This window comes from Mesocricetus auratus, unplaced genomic scaffold (assembly GCF_017639785.1).
Source record: "Mesocricetus auratus isolate SY011 unplaced genomic scaffold, BCM_Maur_2.0 Super-Scaffold_100010, whole genome shotgun sequence".
Classification (NCBI taxonomy): domain Eukaryota; kingdom Metazoa; phylum Chordata; class Mammalia; order Rodentia; family Cricetidae; genus Mesocricetus; species Mesocricetus auratus.
Genome location: NW_024429194.1, coordinates 58,259,220 through 58,285,573, shown reverse-complemented (window position 1 = coordinate 58,285,573; position 26,354 = coordinate 58,259,220). Strand labels below are relative to the sequence as shown.

Genomic DNA, 26,354 nt, shown 5'->3' with positions numbered 1-26,354 from the left:
TTTTACTTCAAAACAAATAACCCACATCATTTTTGTTGTTGGTTGGTTGGTTGAACCTTTTGAGGAACTGCCAGACCCTTGTTATACCCGCTCTTAGAATTACTGTCCTCCTTGGGTGATTGATTGTAGCAGTGGTCATTCTACACTGAGGATTTGGGATGCTACCAATTTTTATTGTGGGGAAATTGAGACGCAGAATGACTCAGCAGTTTTCCTGAATGTCTTGGTGGCATTTACTGTTGCTGTGATGATAAAAAATACCTTAACAAAAGCACTCAAGGGAGAGAGGGCTTATTTTAGCTGACAGTTCCAGGTTATAGTCCTTCACAGCTGGAATCCCCAGCAGTTTGAGAGAACTAGTTACATTGTATCTTCAGTCAAGAGCAGAGAGGAATGGATGAATGAATTAATGTCTGTGTTCAGCTCAGTTCTCCACTCATACAGTTCAGTATCCCTTGCTTAGGGAATGGTGCCACCCACAGTGGGCAGGCCTTCCTACCCCAATTAACATAAGACAGTGCCCCAGAGAATGAATATATATATCCCTCCAACCTGCAGTAGACAGTCTTCACCAGGTGAGTCTACACTATATCCAATTAACAAAACTAACCACTACACCTAATGTACACAGCAAGTTGCAGAAGGACTGGGATTTTCAATGTGGGCAGTGCAGTTCTAGAATTCTGGCTTCCATACTCTTTTTTCCATCCATCTTTTTTTAAACCTGAATCTTTGTGTCTTGAAGATGCTTCTTTTTGAGCAATGTACGAATACTGCCCCTTTGGCAAGTCCCCTTCACCTAGTCTCTGAAGGCTTTCCAAGGGAGGATTTTGTTTTATGTCTACACATAGTTAGAGGACTGAGTGAATCAGAGAAACTAGCCTCGTGTCTGTATTTCAGTAATTGGCCAGAGTACCAGTTCTCCTGGAAATTGCCCAGAGTGGCTATTTTTGTTATTTAGAAGGTCTATTAATTGATTGTTTTGCTTAGTCTCTTTCTTTATCCCTTTATATTCTCTTCTTAGGTTGTTTCAAATTCTCTCTGATTATTCTAATGTCTTCTGCATTTTTATTTCCATGTATTGCTTATTTGATCTTTGAACTAATATACCTCATCTGTGCACCTGACCATTTCCGATACATCTCAGATTAACCATACATAGAACAGATTTGGATTTTTCTTTTCCTTTTTCTGTTCTTCCAGTAAATTAGACCAGCATTGTGTCATAATCTTGTTGTAAAGCTACACCTGTTGGTAATTTTGGTTCTGTCTTCTCCTGTATCGTACACCCAGGTCCATATCTAATCCCGTCAGTTCTCTCTGGAATCTATTGGTCTTCCCTTTCTTTTTGTTCACATGGAGCCTCTGGGCCAAGCCACCAGCCGTGATTTCGTAGCCATCCTGCAGAGTCTCATCCTCTTCTTGTGTACCCCAGTCTCTTGTACAGACATTACTTTTTGACTGTTCAGACCTGTTTTGATTGTGAGAACTTTAGCACGACAGGGTCGCCTCGGGGAACGATTCACTCCTGTCAGCTTCTTTCACATGAAACACAGTTAGCTCCGAGCAGCAGTCACAGCACCCTGTCTCTTCAGGACGGCCAGTGGACTTGGCGGTGAACACAAAATATGTAAGCATCGGTGTGCTTGCTTACTTATTTAGCTTTAGAAGCATAAGATATTTTCATTCCACGTGCTGGCTTCTTCCTGTTTACTGTGTGGTGGTGAGGTAGGCCTTACCTGCAGGTATCTGTGTTCTTGCTGTATTTAATGCCATTTTCGTCCTGTCCTTTTTGATTATGTTCAGCAGCCCACCTGTTCGCTTCTCAAAGTTCCCTGTCTGCTTTCTCTCGGAAGAAATTCTTTATTCTGTCCTCTTCGTGACTAATGCTCTCTGTGTGTGTTTGTGGGTGAATGTGTGTGTGTGTGTGTGTGTGTGTGTGTGTGTGTGTGTGTATGTGTGTGTGTGTGTAAGTTTAAGGCATTCTGACTATATCAGTTTGTTCCTAAATGAGTCATGAGAAGTAGGCTGCAGTCCTGGCCAGTTCTTCACCTCCTGTGGAGCATATGTTCCCAGAAGTCAGCAGTCTCCTACTTAGCCCCGGTAATGTAGGGCATCCTTCTCAGCACTTAACTCTGCCGCTTGTTCCCGGAGCCTGTCTATCTCTGGGTAGGGTAGTGACTCTTTCTTACTAACACACAGAATGGGGGTGGATGGTGCCACTTCACCCAGAGGTTTGGCAGTCACACTTTCTGAAACCAAAGACTAAAACACCTTATTCCATCAGTAGCATGCCTAGTTGCATGGGTTGGTTGTATGTGGTTTTCTGATTAGCTGCTGCCACGTGGTTTCATGGCCTTGATCATCATCTGTAATCCTTTGTTCCTTGTCTGGATGGATTCCTTCTTCAGGTGCTGGAAACAGAGTGTGTCTTTGCAGGACTGCCATGTTCGCTGCAGACAACATGGTGCTGCTCTAGCCGGGAGCCGGAAGGGATCTCAGACTGTAGTGGTGAGGCTGAGGTCTTGGCCACCAATTGTTGCTGACCGATAACTTGCAAAATGAAACAAAGGCGATGTAGAAAAATATCGACTCTTAATAGTAGATATTAGTGTCATAATTATAACTCTTATCAATCTCCTGGCATGAACTGGGTAGGCTGGCTGGCTCTTGCCAGCATTGGTACTTAAACATCTTTTAACGTCGCCCAAGGTCAATGAAGCATCTGTCCTGTCTCTGAGGTGTTGTACTTCAGCTGTCCATTACCACCAACCTCCTGATGTGGGGAGGGGGCGCTGTACTCCAGGGCCCCTGGTTTTCCATCCCCATTCAGCTGCACTCCCAGCCCCTTAACAGATTCCTGTGGCATCTCCTCCTACCCACCCCTTGTAGAGATCCCAGTTTTCACTGAACATTTCTATCTTTCTCTGTGTTTCTTTCTTTTCAAAACTGGCCATAGAAAAAATTGCTCCCAGTGTGACTGATTTTGGAGTAAAGCTAACATGGAATAAAGCCCAGAATTTGCATGTGTTTAAAAGTCTCTGCTTCATGAAGTTATTTATGAGAAAATGGAATATAGAAGTCAATGCAGAGATTGCAGCCTGGTACTGTGAGGAATTGAGGAGGGCGTTTCATCTGGGCTCCGAGGGAAGAGAGAAGGCAGATAGCACATCACCTTATTCACAAGTTTAATAATTTTAGCTCTTCGTACATTTAACTTTGTTAATACGTATATGAGATGAAATAGGATTGGCATTTACAGAGAGTCTGAAAGATAATGGCAAACATGACCTAGAGTATTTCACTTCGAATCTGTACTTAATAGTTTAGATAGAACCACCATGCAGTGTCAGAGGGCTTATTTTATAAGAAGTAATTAATTTAACTGGGTCATAAAACCCCCTTGGCAGATGATGATGTTATTGGTCGTAAACACTGGAGACAGTCTTATGCTACAGGGTTGTATAATATAGGCTCTTAGGGAGAGGCATGAACTCTCTGAGTGCGTTGGGGTGCTGTTTAATTCATCACTGAAGTACTAAATAAAAAACTCATCATGCCTTTTAAAAGTGCCCAACCATTTGTAGGCAGTGAACTTGTAGTTCACTCCTGTGAATGCAGATCCTCAAGTCTCAGGAGAGCCAGAAGGCAGCACATGAGGAACCGTCAGGTCTGCGTGTCTCCAAGAACAACAGAGCACACTGTGCACCCGAAAACACCACGCTGACACGGGCCAACAGTTCCATCAGTTTCTAGGATCTCATCAGCCGTCTGCTAGAAATGCTCTGGAGCACCCCTTGCTCATTAAGACCTTTGGGTCTAAACCCCAACTGGTCTCCGTCCAGTTCATGTCTTTGGTAGCTCTCTGCGTGAGCAGCGAGGCTGACTTCCTGTGTGTGGCCTGAGCACCGATGCGTGTTTCAGAGCACTGAAAACACATAGAGAAGCAGCAAAACGAAGCAGACTCATGCCCAGATGCACCCTGCTCTGCCTGTTTCTTCCTGACACATGTATGTTATAGGATCACCAGGGAGTCTGTGGCTCTCTTCAGAAGTAGAGTACAGTGAAAGAGTCACTGGGCAGACTCCCCTTGTAATGAAGCCTGCTTTCTCCTTCCTTCCTTCCTTCCTTCCTTCCTTCCTTCCTTCCTTCCTTCCTTCCTTCCCTCCCTCCCTCCCTCCCTCCCTCCCTCCCTCCCTCCCTCCCTCCCTCCCTCCCTCCCTCCCTCCCTCCCTCCCTCCTTCCTTCCTTCCTTCCTTCCTTCCTTCCTTCCTTCCTTCCTTCCTCCCTTTGTGTGTGTGACACATGTCACACGTGTAGAGGTCAGAGGGCGACTGGTGGGAACTGATTCTGTCTTTCCACCATGTGTGTCACAAGGATTGAACTCTGGCTGCCAGGCTTGGGTGCAGGCACTTTCACCCACTAAACCATCTCTCTGGCCCTACAACTGTGTTTCTTATCACAAAATTTTTGCCTTCTGTTTTCATTGATATAGTTCTTGGCTGCCTGTCTGGTTGGTTTGAGTATGCCGTAGCTGGGTTGTGAAGCCCTGGGGACTCTGACACAGGTGATCTTCTAAGTAACAGAAAGGTTGTTTCATTGAACACAGACATGGCCTCTCTGGGGTAGGCATTCCTACTTTCTTGGGTTTGTTGTCGTTGTTTATTCTTTGAGACAGGGTTTCTCTGTGTGGCCCTGGCTGTCCTGGAACTCACTCTTTTGAGCAGGCTTCCCTTGAACTCAAGAGATTTGCTTGCCTCTGCTTACCAAGCACTGGGATTAAAGGCATGTGCCACCACTGTCTGATGCCACCACTGCCTGGCAGACATTCTTAGTCTTAATGCCTCTGAACATCAGACCTTTGTAAGTTGCATCCGTAGAAAAACTTAGGTGTCTTAATCAAAGAGATAGAAGGGTAGATAATATGTCAGAGTCTGTCTGTGTATTCCTTGACTTGTATGTGGCATATGTTATTGCATGCATCTATGACCACAATTGTTACAGATGTCTATTAATTCCTGGGCAGACTTACTAGGAACTTAAAACGAGTTCACAAACACTTAGAGCTCCCATCCACTCAGTGTTAGGACTGAACCCAAGCAGAGCCCGCTCAGTGAACATGCAGAGGTTTTAATGCCTAGGGAATCCCATGCTTCTGACTTCCAAGATCATATTCACCTGTCTTCCATTCACCTGCCACCTTTATAAAATACATTTACAATAATATTATTCAGAACCCAATGCCAGGTGCCAAGGAATACAAATTATTTTTACCCTTACAGCACTTTAAAGTCTCCAGAATTATAATCTATAATCTATAAACCCTTTTCATTCCTCATGGGAATTAACCATGGCATCGATATTCAGATCTAGAGAAGTATCTCATTACAGGTCATTTGTCCGTTAATACAGAATATGTGCTAAACCTTACACACAGTATTATGTTCTGTGAGAAGAGATTTTGGTCTTGAAGATCATATTTTGTCCCACTGCCGACAGAACTGAAGGTTCAAATTTGTGCAGGCATGAATGTGCATGTGCCTGGGTTAGAAAGGATGCGTCCGGAATTGATTCTAAGCTGAGTGGTCTCATTTTGCCAACTTTCAGCATCTGTATTTGTGGTCCTAACAGTCAGTAATTCAGAAACTAGATTTTGAGCTCTGGAGGTGATATCCAGTTCTCCCTTACCTGCAACAATGTACTGATAGAGGTTCTTACAGGAAGATTTGGATTTTGTAACTATATAAAAGACTTGAAATGCAGATTCAAAATTATTTGAACTTTAGAGCCGAAAGGAAATGGAACTGAAAGCCTGTGTTAAACACACGTGATCTCCTGTTCCCGGCACGGAGAGGCCTGAGAATATCCATGCAGCACACAGCCACGCAGCTTGTCCCACGTCTGCTCATTTTTCTAAAGTAGCTGGGTCATGAACTACTTGAGTTAAAGATCAGATACTGTGACAGCGAGGGGAAATGGAGGAGTTCTCTCTTTTAGACAACATGACTTTGTCTGAAGAAATGCGCATGTATTTGTGTGAGGGCATGGCTGTGGAGGTCGGAGGACAACCCCAAGTACTCCTCATCTTTCACCTGTGACTTCTTCATGGGCTCCAGGGATCCCAGTCAAGGTGTCAGGTATGAGCAGCAAGTGTTTTCACCCACTGAGTGAGCCTTCTCCTTGACACCTTGGAAAAATTTATTTTTAATTCCTGTTTCTAGAAATTAATTATTAAAACGAGCTGTGCAGTAGAATTCCTGAAGGGAGTTAAGGTTGTGGGCATGGATACTTTCTACCAGCTTTCTTAAATAAGTTTCAGAGCTAGTTAAAGTGCCTGCGTTTCTGTTTAAATTAAACCATCTCTACATGCAAGTGGGTTCTGTAGGTTTATATGCGTTTTTAACAGCCAGGTGACGTAAGCCCAGTGGACACCCCGAGAGAGAGATCTACCCCCAGATCCAGGCCTGTTTCTGTTTTGGCCATCCAGGGGTCTGCAAGAGGCCACATTGGTTCTAGCACCACCAGTGATTTCTCGTTCCGCCCCCTTTCCCCTTTCCCCGCCAAGGCAGGGTTCATCTGGACCAAAGCAGGGTTTCCAGAGGAGGCAGTGTGGCTAAGTCTGAAGTTTGAGGCTTGGCTAAGAAAGCTCCATAGTTACCAGAATAAACAAAACAGCCTGGGCCTTTTATGTTTTGTGTCAGTTTACCTAATAGAAGACTTGTCCTTTTATCTGAAGCCTGATCTGTTTAAGACAGTTATTTTTGCCTATAAATAGATTAGGTTTGCTAGTTTTGTAAAGAGTAGAAAGACCAGAAATTAATCGCAAAAAAAGGAGACTATCCCTAGTAGATATGAGTTTACTGGTGGGGGGAGGGGGATGTGGGATGTAGACATCATTTCTAGACATCCTGTGCAGAGTCCAAGACCAGCAGCGCAGGATGTTGGCATCCAGAAGATCTGGAAAACGGAGTTTCACTTCAGATCGAGGGTAGAGGGAAACATGGCCACTAGGCTCAAGGGAAATGGAATGTGTAGTTTGGGGATTTTAAATAAAGGCTACTTCATGTGATCTTGCAGAGATGAAAAGATTCTCATTGCACATTTATGGTTGTTAAAGGGAGATTGCAGTAGCGGATCATCACAGACTACTAGAGAAGGTGTGTGGATCATTTTAGATTACCCAGAAAGAAAACTGGATGGAGATTTAACCCTAGCTATTGAAAGAGTACCCAGCCTCTAGCTGTAGTCCATAAGGCTCGCCCATGTGTTTCTTTCCTTTTGTCGTAAATACTAGTGCTTCCAAAGGAGTTGCGGTAAGACGTGTAGATTGTTGGTGTCTTTCACATCCTCGTTAGTTGATACTTCTATATTCAGTAGCCCACCTGTGCATGATGGGCAGCACGTGTAAAATGCTGCTCATTGTTCATCCATTGTTTCCTCCGAGAGGAGAAGGGATGCAATCTATCTTCCCAGAGGAACAGTCGTGCTAGGATAGCCTTATTTCATCCATTTGCAGGGGCACCTTCATACACCCGAGAAGGCCTTCCTACTCATAGACAGTGGCACTAAATAAAGAAAGTGCTGGATATTAAGATTGGCTTATTTGCCCTGCCTGACCAGACCATGCTGTTTTGTTCTGCCAACACTTAGTTGAGAATTTCCTAGGTGTTGACCATGATTCGTTGGAACTACACACATGGACAGGAGGCAGACTCCATGGCAAATAAACTTGAAGGGGATGAAGCAGTCTAGATCCTTTTTGGAGTTGTGCCGTGTCCAGGAGCGAAAGGAAGGCTCTGGGAAACCCTTCAATGAGGACGCTTGCTTTACTGTCCCTCCTTCACTGTGGACCTGGCATCGCCTTCTCTTTGAACACAGGCAAATGTCTACGGAAATGACTGCCCCGGAAGCATGTGGATTCCCCCATTAGCTGCTCACTCAGTCTAGCCTAATTGTGAACAACCCAACTTGACGCAGACACTATTTTTGAAGAAAAGCAGCTCTTTTTAAACTTCAGAAATGCATTTGGTAAAGACGCTCAGATGACCAAGTTAGTTTTGGGCTTGCATCATGTACAGAACATAGTTGTATGTTTGTGATTACTTTGACAATGCTTGATAGTGTGGTGGCTCCTGAGATTTCCGTTGACCATGTAACTTTGATTCATTTTAACAGCTTCAAGGACAAGCCGGATTCTAGCTGGATTGATGATATGTCAGTTGAAAATGCACAGCTGAAAGGCTCTAAAACACTGATTCTATCCAAGAGTATAAAGCCTTTTGAAATGTTGCTAGTGAAACCTCTCTCCCAATGTGATGGGAGGGAGTATTCTTTATAATTGAGGATTCTTTATAATAGTTGAGTAACATGGCTGTTTCCCCTCACAGAGGCCAGCAAGCTTGTTATGTCCTATGTGGCAGCGGTGTGTGGAAAGGGAGCGGAAGTTAATGAAGTCAAGGAGCAGCTTCTACAGTCCAACCCTGTCCTGGAAGGTAAGGATTTTCTGCATGTTGGCTTGTTGTGATCTAAGTAGCAAGCTCCTTTCAGGGCACTTCAGCTGCCTGGTGCTCAGGGAGGGAGAGGACACAGTGCTGGCCTAGCTTTTGAGGAAAAAAAGCCCCTCCTTAGTGATGCTTAACTTCAGATACTTAAAAGAGGTAATAACTTACCCATGGAAAAGTTACTTTCCCACTCAAAAATCGTCTTTGCCGCTCAGTTTTCATTGAGCTTAATTGATTTGCTCATAAGCAGTTGACTGGTGTTTGCAGTTGGTGGTGCAGTAATGTTTTGTCACTCATCATAGTGCCTATGGCTGGTTATTTTTGTTGTCAGGGAAAGTCAAGGGCTGTAAAAGCCCAAACCTGGCTGTAGATCCGTCTCCCAGGCTCTGTTCCTAGCTCTGTGTAACTAGCTCATATTCCCGGAGGCTAGAAGAGTGAGATCAAAGCCCTGCTAAGGTAGGTTTTATTTGGAGGCCTTCTCTTATCTCAGAGACCTTGATGCTCATGTGAACTCCTCTTTCTGTATCTCTTGGGAACAAGGACGGAAGTGAGTTCCATGGTGTCCCCATACTCCATGCTCCGCACTCATGACTTCAGCTAGCCTGAAGTATTTCCCAAAGGTTTGCCTCTCAGCTCTGTCCCATTGAGAGTTAGAGCTTTAACATGTAAGTGGAGAAAAAGGAACAAAAATACGGCCCATCAGTCAAGACTGAGCTAGAGACTGTCCTGTTCACCGGATTGGAGCATGGCATCCACCTTTGGTATAAACCATCCTTATACTAAAAATGAAATTAGAGTCTGCAATGCTCAGTAATGAGAGCATTGGCTACTCTTGCAGAGGACCTGGGTTTGGTTCCCAGTGCACACATGGCAGCTTTCATCTGTCTGTAACTCAAGTTCCAGGCAATCTGACACCTTCTGGTTTTTGCAGATACCAGGCACACATGTGGTAGAGATAGACAGACAGACAGACAGACAGATACATACATACATACATACATACATACATACATACATACATACATATATACATACTATACATACAGTGGGATTTCTTATCTTAGACACTGTTGTGTTGGACTTGTCTTTGCTACCAATACAAGGCCTGTCCCGTGCATTTATGGCGTCTACTTGCCAGGTGCTGGTTTGCACCCTTGTACCTGTCAGGATTGAAAATGTCTCCAAATGCTGGCAGCTGTCCCCCAGGGAGGCAAAAGCATACTTTTAAAATCTGGGCTAGAGGGATAGTTTGGCTCAACCCTTTGCTCAGAGAACGGAGGACAAGATTAAAGATGGATGAAATCGTGTTGTCTTGGGCTGGTAGGCAGCTCTTGGCACGGAGGGTCCCCTCCCTGGTGTCTTTTCCACTCTGGTTCAGCCCCTCCTTCCCTCTGAGCATTCACTCTGAAACAGTTCATGCTTCAGATGAGACACCATGCCTGCTGGCCTGGCTGGCAAAATAGGAGAGACACGGAGTCCCATAAGCCATTACGTTTTGATCTCTACTCCGTTCAGTACCTTAACTAGTAGGGTTTATAAGAAGTGGCATCTCTTCCTTTTGTCGATCTGAGATTTGGACTTTTTGCCCTCCCCCCTGCTCTGAGCAAGCTATATTTCTGACATACTTGTCTTAGCGGAATGCTGCAGCCTGCATCTTTTCTAGAATGTTTCTATTTGGTGGTATTTGAAGCTAGGCTGCAGTGCGGGGAAATGGAAGAAATGCCTACTGTGGGTGTGTGTTATCTTTATGGGAATGCTTTGCTTTTTAACCGGAGCTGCTACTGTAAATGAACGTTTAGAACAACGAAGTTAAAAAAAGAAACCTCCTGTGGAATGTGTCTAGGGTGTTCTATAATGGAGCACTTGTTTCTAATTATGAGGCTCACAGTAAAAGACTTGAGTGTTTAGGGTTGCGTTTGGTAATGTGCGACTCGGACTTCTTTGATGAAAAGATGGTTTATGGCTTGCAGATGGGGCTCTGAGCAGGTCTTGTGGAACAGCCCTTCCCTGACCCCTGACTTAAGCCGCAGCACGTTGACCTTTATGTGTCAGCACCTTGAGCTGGGCTTTGGACCTGTACTAATTCGTTAGCTTGGCAGAGGCCTTCATTCTAAACCGGCCACAGAAGACTACCCCACAGAAGCATGGGGGTGTCACGGTTTAATGGGGACCAGGTCAAGTGTCCACTGTCATCAAGGTTGCATTCATGGATGCCTTTTGGTTGGCAGTGGGTATGTGATGAGGATTGGATCCCTTCCTCAGCATGCTTCTTCTGTGAGGGTTGGCAGGGGTTGAGATGGCTCAGTGAATAAAGGCATTTTATTCTCTGAGTTTAGTCCCCAGCACCTGTGTGGTGGAAGGAGAGAACCAACTCCTTTAAGTTGTCCTCTGACCTCCACATGCTTATTCACAATAAACAAACACATAAATACATGTTTTTTGAAGACATAAAGCAGTGGGCTCAGCATCAGCTTTGGCTGCTGAACTGTCATTTATACTCCCTGAGAATGCCCCCTCTCCAGGATGCTGCTTTCAGGGAAAGGCTGCCTCTGAAGCCCGTGTGCTCTCTGATGGTTGGTTGACGCCCTAATCCTCTCCCCCATTTAACTTGACGAAGGCCTGGAGGCTTCCAGAAATGCTTTATCTAGCTTCTTATTCAAGAGGTTTATTTCATTTCACCACATCATCAGGAATGCTTCCTCACTGGTTTCAAATGTGGCTCCCCGATCCCCAAAACGTCCCAGGGGCAGGGCTTGATGGAAATGCAGAATTTTGTGTCTCTTCCAGGATGTACTGGCCCAAGTGCCCTTGTACAAGAGGCTTTCACGACTGGGTTCACCTCAGGGTTTGAGGTACACTACTGCCTTCAGCGCATCCCAGGGATACATACGTGACTTGCATCCAGGCCACTCTGTCTCTGTTTCCACCTTCCTAGACTAGCTTGTCAGTATCTGTGCACAGGCTTGGGGAAACAGTCTGCGTGCCTCACAGCTCTTCTGTCACCTGAGTTAAGCAGGTGACATGGTTAAACATTCTGTGCCCAGGCGCAATCAGCCAGTAGTTCTCACGGGTCCTCATTTCAAAGGGGGTCCCAGGGCAAATTGGTCTCCTTGAAGCAGCTAAGACCAACATAGACTTGGTCTGTGCATCGTGGGTCATGTTAGTTTCCTGTGTTTTCCAGATTTCATGTTAAGTCTGCCTATTGGGCATGAACTAATAAACTGTGTGTGGTTTTTATCTTATTTTAAATGACTCACTTTTGGCTCTCATCAGGTATTGCACTTGCTGTACTGTACTTACGTAATCACATTTATATAAATAGTTTATTTCAGAGTTAGACAGTTTAAGTTTCACATGCCTCCTGTGCCCTCGAAACTTCACCCACTTCCATCAAACCTACAGTAATAGAAGATGATTTATGAAATAACCTTACTGATAATGCCTTACCTGCCGCCCCCTCGTTAGAATCCTACCTACAGGAGTGAAAAGGCGTTGAATTAGGCAAGACTAAGTTTAGAGTGATACTTGAAACAGTCCCAAGAAACGAGGCTGTCACTTGTCCCATGTGTATTTTTAATAACTGAGGGAAGTTTTAGCAACTTATTAAAATTTCTGCTGGCTATGAGTGGAAATGCCGTCACTGTGAGCTGTGTTTGCTGTTCGGTACTATGGTTGCTTTATGTTTCTGCTGGGAATTATTTTTTCCATCAGCTTTACTGATGCGTCTGTTTCTTTTTCACCAGCCTTTGGAAACGCCAAGACCGTAAGGAATGACAACTCCTCGAGATTTGTAAGTATTTGGATAAACATAAGTGCTAACACTAATATTTAGTCCATGTGTATTTAGACAAGCAGATGTTTAGTATTTCTTAATACACACATTTTTTAAGATCAGAAGAGAGCCATCCCCAGCTGAGACCCATTGGAAGTCCTATAAGAGCCCTTTGTTTGCTATTTATTTATTTTGCTTTCTGAGATTTTTCAGTTTTTCTTGTAGTGACAAGCTATTTTTATCCTGTTTTCTCCTCATCTCCAGTCATGAAATTACATGAAGTTAAATAAGACTATTCATAATCATTTCTTACTCATCTGGAGGTTGTTATTTAGAAGTCATAATTAAGAATCAGAAATTCGCCAGGTGGTGATGGTGCACACTGTTAGTCCCAGCCGTTGAGGCAGAGACAGGAGGATCTCTGTGAGTTCCAGGCCAGCCAAATCTACAGAGCAAGTTCCAGGCCAGACTCCAAAGCTACAGAGATACCCTATGTCGAAAAACCAAGAAAGAAAAAAAAAAAAAAACAAAAAAGGAAAAAAAGAAAAATCAGAAATTTAGCCAGCAGTGGTGGCGCACGCCTTTAATCCCAGCACATGGGAGGCAAAGGCAGGTGGATCTCTCTGAGTTCAAGACCAGCCTGGTCTACACAGTGAGTTCCAGGACAGCTAGGACTGTTATACAGAGAAATCTGTCTCAGAAAAACCAACCAACCAAACAAACAAAAGGAATCAGAAATTCGGTGAAAAAGAAAGATCAAGTGTCAATTTTGTGCACTCTGTTGCCCTTGTCTCTTATTGATGCCTTAAGAATGTACGTGGTGTTCTTAAACCTTCCTGGGTTAAAAATCACCAGAATTGGTAAGTGCCAGGGTCTGGGGGATCTGAATACTGAAAAGCAAAACTAATAAAAGTTTGTCATGATTGAGCCCGAAACAGCACTTCTAGTCGAGGCTGGCCCTTGCTGCTGTTGGAGCCTTCTCCCCTGTAACTGTCCAGCACGTGCCTGTAGGTTGGCACGCTTGGTTCTGTCCAGCTTCCCTCAGGCCTCTGTTCTTCAGAGGTGTAGACACACAGCGTCACAGTGGTGTGTTTTTGCTCTTTGCAGTGCTAGAGACAGTGTGCATGCTAAACTATACCTCTGATACGCTCCTCTCCTCTGCTCCTATTGGTTACTTGTTAAGTTACTCGGGCTGGCCTCAAACTCATTAGTAGCTCAGCTAAACCTTGAGCTCTCTGGTTTCTGTTGCCGTAATATCCTGAGTAGGTGGGATTAAACATCTGTACCATGTGCCCTGGCTCCATGATACTATATTGAGATTTTCTTTTCTTCTGTGATTTAAACAAAAACAAAACAAAAAGATCATTTATTTTCTGAGCCATCTTCTCCCTTCATTGCTTGTACCAATGGGATCATTTTTGGTAATCTTTGATGCCTTCATATCAGAGCTTTTTCCGTGTCCCCATTTTAGACCCCTTTGGCCGTCTCCCTTGTCCAGAGTTTAAAGAATGAAATGCTCTCAGGTGGAGGTAGTTTTTGTAGCATAGAAAGTAGAAAGCTAATAAGTTCCTAAACCCAAGGCTATGAAGTCCTCCATCGAATTAGCTTGTTACATTCTTATAACCAGCTTGATCCAGGCCTTCTCTTGTTTAGGAACATGGATAATCTCATTTCATAGATGAGCTTGAAATGAAGTGATTACAATGATCAGGCTTCGTTATGTGATAGAAATTTAAATGTGTTTGTAAATTGTGTGCACATGCACTTTTAAAGATATTTACAAATATACGTGGCCATGGCAATGCAAAGGCAGAAAACTGTATTGCTTAAAAGGTCATTACAGAGGTATTTAAGATCCAGTGAGTAGCTTGGTAAGCTATTTAGCTTATTAAATAGCTTCAGCGAAATCCTCTTATAACTTGGGTAGTAGAATATGAGATTAACACTTGATTATAGGCTAAATAATTTCATGCCCAGCTTCTAGCAATTTCTCTGCTTTGTGGTCTATGACTTGATTAATAAAACACCCAAATACGTGTTATGATTTTATAATTGGACTCTACGTTATCTTGTGTGTAATTGTGGTGTTGCTTGACAGTATCCTTGCCAGCGTTTGGTTACTCTAGAATGAATTTGTTGATCACTTTTCAGAGAAATCTGAGTCTGTTGTGCTGACGTTAACACGTATCAGTCATAGCTGACACTTGTTACCAGTGTGTTCAAGGACAGACCTCACAGCGTCTCCCGTATGCCCCAGTATTTCTAGTTTGACACTGGGACTTTCTTTTTCTTTTAAGAATGAGACTCAGTATTTTGGGGCTTTGTTTATTAGTTCTCTTGCTTCAGCAGTGCATGGGCATCTGCTGTGTGCAGACTGATGAGCTGGGTAGTGGAGGGACAAGGACGACACCTGCACTGTTGGAAAGTGCTTTTGCCCAAACTCTCATCCAATAAGATTTTCTTTTGGAGGTGGAGTTTCCCTGTGTAACAACCCTGGCTGTCCTGAAACTTGCTTTGTAGATCAGGCTGGCCTAGAACTCACAGATCTACCTGCCTCTGCCTCCAAGTGCTGGTATTAAAGGCATGTGCTACCTCGCCCAGCTCATTCATTAAGAGTTTTTAAATGTATGGATTTGTTTCTGTGTCTTAATATAAGCATAGGCTTCCTTACACGTGATGTGTAGGAAGTGATGTGTAGACACGTTCCATCAGACCTCTATGCCCCTTTTCTCTTACAGTGCAAGCTCTTGGTAGCTTCCAGGGCCCATCTTGCTGAAGCACTGTCTCTGCTTCTTAGACCCCCCTCACTCTGCCCCAGCTTCACGCACCTCTGTGGCTCTCAGGCATCCCAAGTGCTTCTCAACCTCAAGCCTTTGCCTCTAGACCCGCACGTGCTGGGTGGCATCTCGAATTATTTGTGTCTCCCTTGACAATATCTTTCATACACTCTGACTTCATCTTGATTTTATTTGCCCAAGGTTATTTATTATTCTTTGGAGTTGCTGTACCAGATTACCTATTTTCTCATCATTGACTTGAGATCTTTGTAGGTGCCGTGGGAACAGTATTCTGGCTTCCTTGTGTATCTTTCAGACTCTTAATCGTTAGACGAGCACATGGTGCCATTGTAGACACTCAGAAAAAAAATCCACGAATGCTTCTTTTTAAGAAGCTCATATGACACAGTACATACATTTTTAAGTTTTTCAGGAAGCTGTGTGGGTGAAGCTTTATGGACTTTTAGATAAGATCCTAGAAGTAGAGGACAATATTAAAGGGACTCAAAAAGCGTGAGTGGGTCAAAATTAACTGGAGAGCAGGGAGGATTGGCCTGGCATCGTGAGGAAGCCCTGGCCTGCATTTACCATAGTTTGTTGCTGGACCTACGAGTGTATGGAAGAAGACCAAGGCCTAGAAAACTGGGCCAGGATTCCAGCTGGAGGGTGCTGCGTGTCAAGTTTGGAGTCGCTATGCATTCTTTACAGGTGATAGGAAGCTTCCGGTTATTTCCAAGTAGACTGGTGTCGTAATCAGAGCCAAGCTTAGATGAGCTCTGAGGGTGTGGCTGCTGCACAGCATGAGGGCCTTTCCTTCAGCAAGGATATTCTCACAACTGCACTGCGGTTCATTGGTGGTTGGCTTCCCGGTGCACTCTCTGCAGAGTTTTTACTCTTACTGTTCACTCTCTGCTAACTTCCTCAGAGAGGTCATTGTCACCATCTCCCAGACCCTCAAACTCAGTTAATCCTGTGCCCAGTGCCTTGCCTGTGTGTATGTCCCTATATATGTCTGTAATGGCTTCTTTCTTTCTTTCTTTCTTTCTTTCTTTCTTTCTTTCTTTCTTTCTTTCTTTCTTTCTTTCTTTTTTGTCATCTGTCTAAATACTTACAAAGCCAATTTAGGAAGGATTATTTGGGCTTATAATTTGAGAAGAAACATCATCATGCGTGCTGGGACAGGCCCTGACATTATGCTGTCCATCCATTGGTTGGCCCCAGTGTCCCATAAGTTCTCCAACCTCCTCACACAGCGCCACCAGCTGGGACAGAGTGTTCAAACAGTGAGCCTGTGGGGGACTTTTCCCATTCAGGAGGTAACACCTGTGGCCTTGGACAATGTCCTGTCTCACTGATCCTTCCGCCTGCTCTCTGGATCCTGTTGCCTCCTGGCCCAGGGACTCTGTTGAAGTTATCTCCCGGAAGGTCCACCCCTGGCTCCTGGGATCTTCAGTTTTCTTCCCTCATCTCTAGCTGCTTTGCTGTGCCTCCGGTGTCCCTGCTGTTCTGGAGGATCTCTGGTTCTGCAACTCTGGCTAGCTCTCAGTTTATGTTCATCTATTGCTGCTCTTACTGGAAGCTCTCAACATTTTTCCTCTAATACGCGCAACCAGCGGATGCCTGGATCCCTTGATAGCCACGGCATCTGGTCCTGCTCCTTTCCAGTCCATTGCACACTAGTCAGATGATCTTGTAAAGTGGCAAATCTTTTCATGCCTCCTTGTTTAGGAGCCTTCAGTAACAGGGGCTCATGTCAGGAGAATGTCAGAAAATCACACTGCTCTAACTTTGGCCTCTAGCCTGAAGCCCTCCCTCACTGACCTCAGCTCCTTCTGCTTCCCTGACCTCCTGTTGCTGGACTTCATGGGCTTCCTCTTCTAAGCTCTTGCCCTTACCCCTCAAATAGCCATATGCATCCATGAGCTGTTGTGGGCTTGTCTCTCCACCACAATGGCCTGTTTACAAGAGCTCCTTCTCAGCAGGGACCATGCCTGGTTTTTCCCTGTGCCTCTTTCATACTAGAAGAAATGGTGTGGAGACATTTGCTTGATGCGTAAGTGAGGATTTAAAGGGATAGATGGCAGTGGGAGAGGAGCTGGAGAGGGCGCACCCATAAGCTAATAAAAAGTCACAAATTGCATTGTTGGCTAAGTGCCATGTGGTCATGGTTTTTTCCTCCCTTCTTATCACACTTTTAAAATTAATGTAATTCTTGGGTAAGTTATATACAAAGTCTGTCTAACTATGATTAAGGTAGGACATGAAACAAAGCAAAAAACAATTTACTTATTAAATAAACGTACTGTTTTCCAAACACAAAGCAGATGGCATGGTTATCCTGCTGGAACTCTTCACCAAGGCAGTTGGAGATCGACTCTGTAAAATTCACAATACTTAACTCCATGTGTCTTAAGATACTGGCCATAGACTGTGATGTGAACCTGGGCTCTATATTGCTCTAAAATCTAGGTCAAATGTCACTAAAAACTATAAGTAGTCTTTGATTCTGACCTTGTGACACCACATCATTGTGTTTTGATTTGATTAGATGGGAACATGGAGTTTCACTCACTGCCTCACATGGAGTTTGTAACAATGGCTTAAAAAACATTTTGCCTGTAAAATGAAATAACGTGTCTTTCCAATCAGTTTATCTGCCAAGACTAGTAACTTTGGGTTTTTTTAGTCTTGGTTTGAGACTCTATTACCCTTCAGGAAATTTGAAAATTATCTGAAATGGAAAGGTCATGTGATGGGAAGGTTTCCCACCCCTGTGTGTGTGTTCGAGCAAAGATTTGTTCTTAAATTAGCTACAAGCTACAGGGCTCTAGGTAACAGTATGCAGTGTGAATTATTCATGGGGACACACTGTTTTGCATTATGGGTAAATGAACTGCTTTTCTTAATTACATTGAGACAAAGGACTAAAAATGAGTTAGTATGCTATTTTCTAAAGAAAGCAGGCTGTTTTGGGATGAACTTACAAAGTCTCTCTTTGACAGGGCAAATATATGGATATTGAGTTTGACTTTAAAGGTGATCCGCTGGGAGGAGTGATAAGTAACTGTGAGTATTTTCCTTGACTCTTTATGAACCAGTTGAGAATAATAAAACGAGTGTTTTTAAATGCTGGAATATTTTAAATACTGTGATTGAAGAGATGGGAAGAGAAGCATTTACTTTTCTAAGAATGTTTAACTGTTGCATTCAGATTGCTTTACAATTAATGTAAAAATATATATGTATATATATTTGTGTATATATACATGTATACATACATGTATATACATATATATATAGTTTGGTTTGGTTTGGGATTTTGAGCGAGAATTGTACTGTCTCATCCAAACAGGCCTCAAAACTCATGTATCATTATGTCTGGCTAAGTGTTGTACAAGATCCGTTTATTGGAAAACTGTCTAGAAATCTGCACAAGTGTCTGTATTTTGTATCTGTACTTTTTATTATATTATATTTAAGACAATCTAACAAAATATATTCATGATTAAAAATAAAACCTAAGGAATTTATTAATTAATTTTGTGGTGCTAAGATAGAGCTCAGGGTCTCACACAACACTGGGTAAGTGTACTGAACTTTACCTCAGCCCTAAAATATAAGTAGTTGATTTAAATTAATAACTTTTAAAGGGAGCATTTATCAATCTGGTTCAGTGAGAATGTTAGACTTCAAATGTTATTTTGAGAAGTGTTGTGACCTCTCTTCTATGCTCTCTAGATAATGGGAATGTAATATAGTTGTTAGTAAAACGTGGACTCCTCAGCCTCCTCCCGAGTGTAACTGTGTACGGAAATGAGCTGGCCTGGGTAAGGGCTGCCCAGTAGCTCCCGGTCCAAGGTTTGTGGGCTGCCGGGAGTGAGCCACACCTGCTCCACCAGCTCTGTGCCTTTGTTGCCTTAGAGCCAGGAGCCACACGCACCACGATGTTTCTTTCTCCTTTGATTTCAAGTCTTGTTGGTTTGGACATTACTTATAATACAGGGCTTTGTGTGCCGCCAGCTCTTGTCTTGCTATCTTCTTGAGTGTTCTGCGTTTTAGGATCACAGGGCCAACCTCCCATTGCCTAATCACCCCAGAGTGCTGTAGGGGCTGTTAGAACAAAAGTAAGTCTAGACTGGATAAGGAAGTGACAGAGCTGTCTAAAGTGTCCAGGACACCTTCATTGGTTTGTTACAGCAATGACATTCCTTTCTGTTTTTAAAATATTTTAAAATTATGTATATGTGCCTGTGTCTACATGGGATGCGGATTCTGGTGGAGGCCAGTAGAGGGTGTTTTGGATCTCCTACAGCTGGAGTTACAGGTGGCTGCGTGCTGCCTGCCATGGGTGCTGGGAAACTGTCTTGTGTCCTCCAGAAGAGCAGTAGGCATTCTTAACCAGCGAGCCACCTCTTCACCGTCAGCATTCCTGATCTAAGATATCAAATGGGGGAGTGGCCTGTGATCTGGTAGCCAAGAACCCTGGAGCCGCCAGGGGTTCGTGAGCTCTTCCTGATCAGCCATAGGACCAGAGGAATGCTGTGCAGAAATTGGTGTTATGGGTTATTTGAGCACACTGTGTAACCAAAATTTGGGTGTGGGGTGGTCTTGCGTTGGGGGGGGCGTGGGGTGGTGGTGGTGGTGGTGGATGAGAACATACATATATATTTATTATGGATCTTCATGAATATGTGAAGGTCAGAGGTCAACGTCAGTATTTTCTTTATTCACTGTCCACCCTCTTTCTTAAGATGAGCTCTCTCACTGAACCTGGGGCTCTGGCTCCACTGCTAGCTAGCATGTCCCCAAAGTTTTTCATTTCTCTGTCCCCCAGTGGTAGTACAGGCGCATGTCACAGAGCCCAGCTTTTTACCCGAGGCCTAGGGATCTGAACTCATGTCGTCATGCATGTGTGGCAAGCATTTTATCAGATGAGCCATTTCCCATCAAAAAGTAGCTGAATTCTAAACCAGAATTTTCATCACAGTTCACAGACAGGGCCAGCGTCTTCTCATCTTTGAAATAACGGGAACGAGTAGGTGAATCTGTGGTCCTTCCCACATCAGCGTTTTACAGTTCTTCATGATTTGACGTTTCGTTTTGGTTTGCCTGGCTGTAGACTTTTGTGTGCTACTCTTTGGGATTGTGCATATTTGTAAGAATGTGTCATTGTGAGGGAAATGCCTTGAAGGGAAAGTTCCAACATGACACAAAGTTGGATAGAATACTGCAATTTAGGTCACATGATTTTGTGTGCCAAAGATGGCCGCAGAAGTACTCATGCAGCATGCGTATGCCGCATCCAGAAGCAGGTGATTGTGATTCCCTACTGGACTGCGTAGACAGACTCTGCAGTGGTTAGCAGCTGATGAGGGATGTCAAGGAAGGGGTGACTCAACTTTAAGACCACTGTTTTCAGGAACAATTAATTTTAATTTGGCAAGCTATCCATAAACCTTTAGTACTTTCCTTTTCATAAAGCAATTTAACTCTAGTTATTGAATAATTAATGGCAGTTATTACAGCAACCAGTTATTACGCTGATGGAGCATTGGGTTCATCCCTTCTTGACAGAACTTGCAGCTGAACATTCTGGGATGATTTAATCAATACTGTTCTTGAGGGTTCTATGAGGATAATTAGGGATTACTTCTGTACTAATATGAGAAAATAACTTGGGATTTACATTTTAAGTTCAAGGTTTAAACAGAAATGTCTCCCTGACATAAGTAAGAATCAGGGGACTCTTACAGTATCCATGGAAAATAAATACTAAACACTTCCTTTCCATTAAGGTTAATATGTCTGTGCGAATGAATTTCATGTGGTCTTGGTTACCATTTTTCCCACAAGAAAATTATATTGAAATTTGTGAAATGGGAACACCCTGGTGTTTAAGAATATCCTTTGCTTAGAGAGGGAAGGCACACATTAGTGGTGGGACAGGACATTTCACCCCATGTGGACAGGGCTGACTCATGTGATCCTGGGAGCTGCCAGGCTGGCTTCAGTGCATGTAAAGCAATTGGGTGAACCCCGGAGGTTCTCGCCAGACCATGACAAGTTGCTTTCAGGCTGGAAAAAGAGCACAGGCCTTGCTTTTTTTTTTTTTTTTTGTGGAAGATATCCATTGCTTCCTTTCCCAACAGCCACTAGGAAAAACACACATTGTTACTGGCTAAAGTTATCATCCTGAGAGGTGCAAGAACTCTCCAGACAGCCGTATACCTGGGGAGTAGAAAACAGGCCACCAGCTCATCTCCCTCTTCCTAAAAGAGGATGCAATACAGTCTTAGTCTGGACCACACTTGAAGTTCCGATCCCTGAGGGCAGTGTCCTTAGGAAGGATGTGTAATCAAAGTGGAAGGTGGCAGATGCTCACTTTAGTAGAGAGGATATAACACAGAAGCATATGCAGATGTCCCACCGAGTGACATGTCTCCCAGTTGGTATACTGGTGAAGAGCTGTGTTTGAAGACTTTTGTGTCACAGTGTTATGAACTGGAACCTTTGAGAAACCCTTTTCTTCTTTCTTTTATAATGCTCCCAGGCACCTTCTTAAATCTGTGGTTCTTGGAAGCAGTATAGACGGTGGAAAAACATGATCTAAGTCTCACAGGTTTTATCTGCTCAAAGAGTAGCACAAAGAGGAACCTGCTCTGGAAATAGGTTCTGGTTTCAAGTGAGCCATCTAATGTGTAAACTTGGGAAAGCTCTGGCTGCCCTCACCCCAACTGGTGTCAGGAGGAACACAGGCAGCCCTGCTTGTCCTGTTTCCGTTATTTGGGCATTTGCTTCATGAGCAGAGCTCTTCCTGGTTTTTCATGTGATCACTGGTGTCTATACAAAGACAGCAAGTTACTGAAGTTCTCCGATTCTCCGTGTCTTCACCCCTGCAGTGACAATAATAGTGTCAGACTGTGCCAGGGTCAGTTCTTTATTAGCTGTAAAGTGTTTGTTGTGGTGCCAAGCATGTAGTAAACTCTCAATAAACGTTTATCTTCCACTATTAAATACCGATTTGTTTATTGTCTGTATAGCCTCACCAAACACATATTCTGTAAACACAGAGACAACCTATCTACTGCTGAATAACCAGGCACTAAATAACTCTGACCTCACACATGCACACGTACACACACACACACTCCACATACACATATACACACATACCATACACACAATATACACTCCCCCACATATATACATATACCACACACACACATACATACACACACCCACATACACACATATACCACACACACATCCCAATGAACATATAGACCACACCCCCCACATATACACACATACCACACATATATACTCACACACCCCGCATACATACACATACCACACACACACACACGCATACACACATATACTATACACATACTATACACACACACCCCATACACATACACACAATATACACTCCCCCGCATACATACACATACCACACACACACACATACACACATATACTACACACATACTATACACACACACCCCATACACATACACACATACCATACATACAATATACACTCCCCCGCATACATACACATACCACACACACACCCCACATACACACATATACTAGACATACATCCCACATGCACATACATACTACACACATACCACACACATATACTCACATGCTCACATACACACATACACCCCCACATAACACATACATACATACATATACACACCCCACATATACACATATCCTACACATGTACTATACACACACACACCATACACATGTGCTATACACACAGTATACACTCCCCCGCATACATACACATACCACACACACACGCATACACACCCACACCCACATACATACATATACCACACACAAATTCCACATGCACGTACACACACCCCACATATACACACATACCACACATATATAACCACACGCCCCACATACATGCACACACACAGCACACAGATACACACACTGAATATCACATGTACTTATATGCTTTTGAAGATTTTAAGAAGTAAAACTCCAGATTTAGTGGCTTATTTTATCTATATAGTTTAATTTTTAGTAATAGTGGGGATTGAATTTAGGACCTTATGCTTACGCACTCTACCATCATGCTAAATTCTTCTTTACTATCTAAATGCTTACCCACCTTGGCAGACAGCATGGGGAAGTTGTACTGTGTGCGTCCTAGGGATGGAAGTCAGGTTTCCAGACATGGTGGCTCGCACCTTTTCCCTCTGTGCCATCTCACGGCCCAACAATTTTAACAGCCACAACTGAATATACTTTCAGGAATGGCCACAGTAAATTCTCTTTCTGTGTCCACACCTTTGGATTGTCCCATTCTTATTGACTCAGGGCTTGGCAGTCTGTAGGACAATTATCAAGGGGAGCCTAGCCAGACTTGGAAACTGGCTGCATAGTAGAGCTTGCCTTTGCTGTTCCTGGAGTTTTTCTTCACTGCAGTGTATATAAGCATCTGTTGGGGCAGAAGAGGGTTATGAAATGAGCTGCCCAGGTGTCACTCGGAGAGCCAGGAGCAAACCCAGGCCGTCCAGCCATGCTGGGCTCAGTAGCTTTAAGCTACTGAGATTTAGGGTGCTTTCTCACAGTCCAAAACAACCATATAGGCATTTTGGACATGAGATTCCAACTGGAAAAGAGACGGCTCTGTTAAAGGTGAGGTTGAAGTTGTCACCTGAACACACACGTGTGCTAGTAGCCCTCTGGCAACTGGAAGTCAGGGAGCCAGTGATGGCACTAAGTGTTCATGGCTTCTCCCTGTGGAGAGGTAGACAATTATCTAAGACAGGAAGAAAAATGCTTAAAATCGTATAATAATGATAGCTACTTACAAACAGGCCCATGCTATTTGAATTAGCCTTTTGCTGTAATGACAAGGCATAAGCCCAGTAGATACAACCCTGAGATGTTTTTCTCCCAGTGTTCATCTTTGAACCACCGGAGGAAAGGTCTGGGGTCGCTGGAGCAGTCAGCCTTCAGAATCATGGGCTTGCAGTATTATTATCCTGTCGTCACTAGTAAAACTGAGACAAAGATGACTCTTTGTGAGCCTTCATCAAGAACTTGATCACTTCCTTATTCTTGTTTCCATATATATACATATATATACAATAAGGAATATATGTATTCCTTATTGAGCTAACTGTAGTAGTAACTGCTGATGAGAATTTAATTTTTTCCTTCAAAACACCTGTTGGTTGGGATGGGCATCATACATAAAGCCTTCATGGTATCCTCCTGCCCATCTGGACAGTGACTGGAAGGGAGTGATAGCCAACACTTCAGTGAAGATAAGGGGACCACTGAGGACAGTTGGAGATGAGGGGACCACTGAGGACAGTTTGGAGATGCAGAGACCAAGGAGGACAGTTGGAGATGAGGGGACCACTGAGGACACTTGGAGATGAGGGGACCATCAAGGACAGTGCCCATAGTTTTCCATTCAGGGCTGCTGCTTTACTTGGGAGAGAGATTGTGTATAAAACAAAGACATTTTTTACCAGGCTATTTAATCCTTTCATTATGCCCCAGGGTAATGAGAGACTTTTTTTTTCTTCCAGCTCTTTCATCCTTTTTACTCATTTTAATTCCTTTGCCTATTTTTAAAAACCTTCCTCTTCCAGTGGGTGCAATCATGGATATTTTATTTCTATCACAGTTTGCCTAGGAAGGCTGTTCTAAGAGACCAGCAGGCACATGTACATCTTGTAGATTAACTGGTTCTTTTTTGTCCATAGTCAGTTGATGATGGCCTGTTAGGTAGGAGGGCAAGTTCTGGTCCTAATGTTTCTTTGTCCTTATTGTTCTGTAATGGCTGTATAAGTTTATTTGTTTATAATGTGAATTTATGTTAAACTTTACATCTTGGGATGTAGTTGCATTGGGGTGTCTGGAGATCCTCACATGCCTGCTGAATCTAGGATCTGGCATCTAGTCACAACGCCTCTAAATCTCCCCAGCAGAGGCCCAGCCAATGCTGCAGCAGCTCCACAGGCAGGGGGGAGCTGTGCCGGGTTCTGTTTCCATTTCATTCAGGGCACATTTAAGCAAATGAACGTGGTCAGGTGAGAAGTCCCTACAGTGAATTGAGTTTATATTCTCCACTTTGAGTAATTATTTGATATGGCTTCATGCTGTTTGATTATGTTGGTACATGCACATTTAGCACAAAACACCACCAGGGAATGGTTTCAAGCATTAGTGAATTATTTGGGGGCAAACACTCCTCTAATTACTTTTCTACTTGGAAGCTTATGACTTACATGAAAAGTCATAAAGCACCTGAAATAGGCTCTGGGGTAATAGAGTAAGCATTGTAAGTAGTAAAACCTTCAACTGCTTTGTAATAAAAGCTTCCTCATTTTGTGAGAGAGTTGCTTAGTGAATTCATGGATTTCATATAAAGTTCAGTATTCTCCAAACACTAAAGAGTTTTACCACCCCTACCCCGCCCCTGAAAAATTACAGAGTCTAAGCGTGAATTCCAGGAACCAAAGCTCTGGGTTCATATTCCTGTCAGTGTGGAATGAGCCTCACTTTCTCATCTGTAGAGTGGAGGCGTCAGGGTCAACCTCAAGGGCAGGCACTCAGGGCCGCACATGCTCACAGACGGGAAGGAAGTTGACATTCTGCCTCTACTTCCCTTCTGTACCTTCCTTTTTAAACACATGCACTATGAGTTATGCTTGACTATGGCTATCCTTACTGACCATATCGGTACATATGTGGGCCAAGAAGTACGTCCAGTCAACTTCTTTGTGACATTGCTGGTCTTTAAGTCACTGATGGTGACTGTGATGAATTCCACAGCCATTGCTGTTTCTACATCCTCACATTTTCAAGGGGGACAGATGCCAGGCTAAGTAGTGCGTTGCAGGTGCACAGTATGGCCAGTGTGTATCATGCTTTCTAAAGGTATTATTTCATGTCTTGAAGCATGACGCGATTGTGTAAGTGTTACTGAGCACATTTGTATCCATGACTGAGGCGCTGCTGTTACTGTTAGATGAGGAGAGGAGCTTGGGAGGCGTCCAGCGATTATGGAGTGTGGCAGGGCTTTTAGGGATCTGAAAAAGCTTGGAGTTTTTAAACTCTGTCTCCCTCACCCTCAATTCATGAACAGCTTGCCGTGTGTGTGTGTGTGTGTGTGTGTGTGTGAGTGTGTGAGTGTGAGTGTGTGTGTGTGTGTGTGTGTGTGTGTGTGTGTATGCACAAGCATGTGTGCTGTGGTGCCTGTGTAGAGATCAGGAGATTTAGGGTGTTGGTCCTCTCCTTTGTTTGAGG

At 43.6% G+C, this 26,354-nt stretch overlaps 1 protein-coding gene across 6 annotated transcripts in view; it reads left to right on the top strand.

Annotated features, from left to right (window-relative positions):
• The window catches only part of Myo1b (myosin IB), a 162,752-nt gene that overhangs the window by 80,241 nt on the left and 56,157 nt on the right, over positions 1–26,354 (top strand). For all 6 annotated transcript variants that reach the window (XM_040753657.1, XM_040753662.1, XM_040753660.1 and 3 more), the window contains exons 5-7: positions 8,388–8,492; positions 12,245–12,291; positions 18,053–18,116. In XM_040753657.1, the coding sequence (XP_040609591.1) occupies positions 8,388–8,492; positions 12,245–12,291; positions 18,053–18,116 (216 nt within the window). The remainder of the gene's footprint in view (positions 1–8,387; positions 8,493–12,244; positions 12,292–18,052; positions 18,117–26,354) is intronic.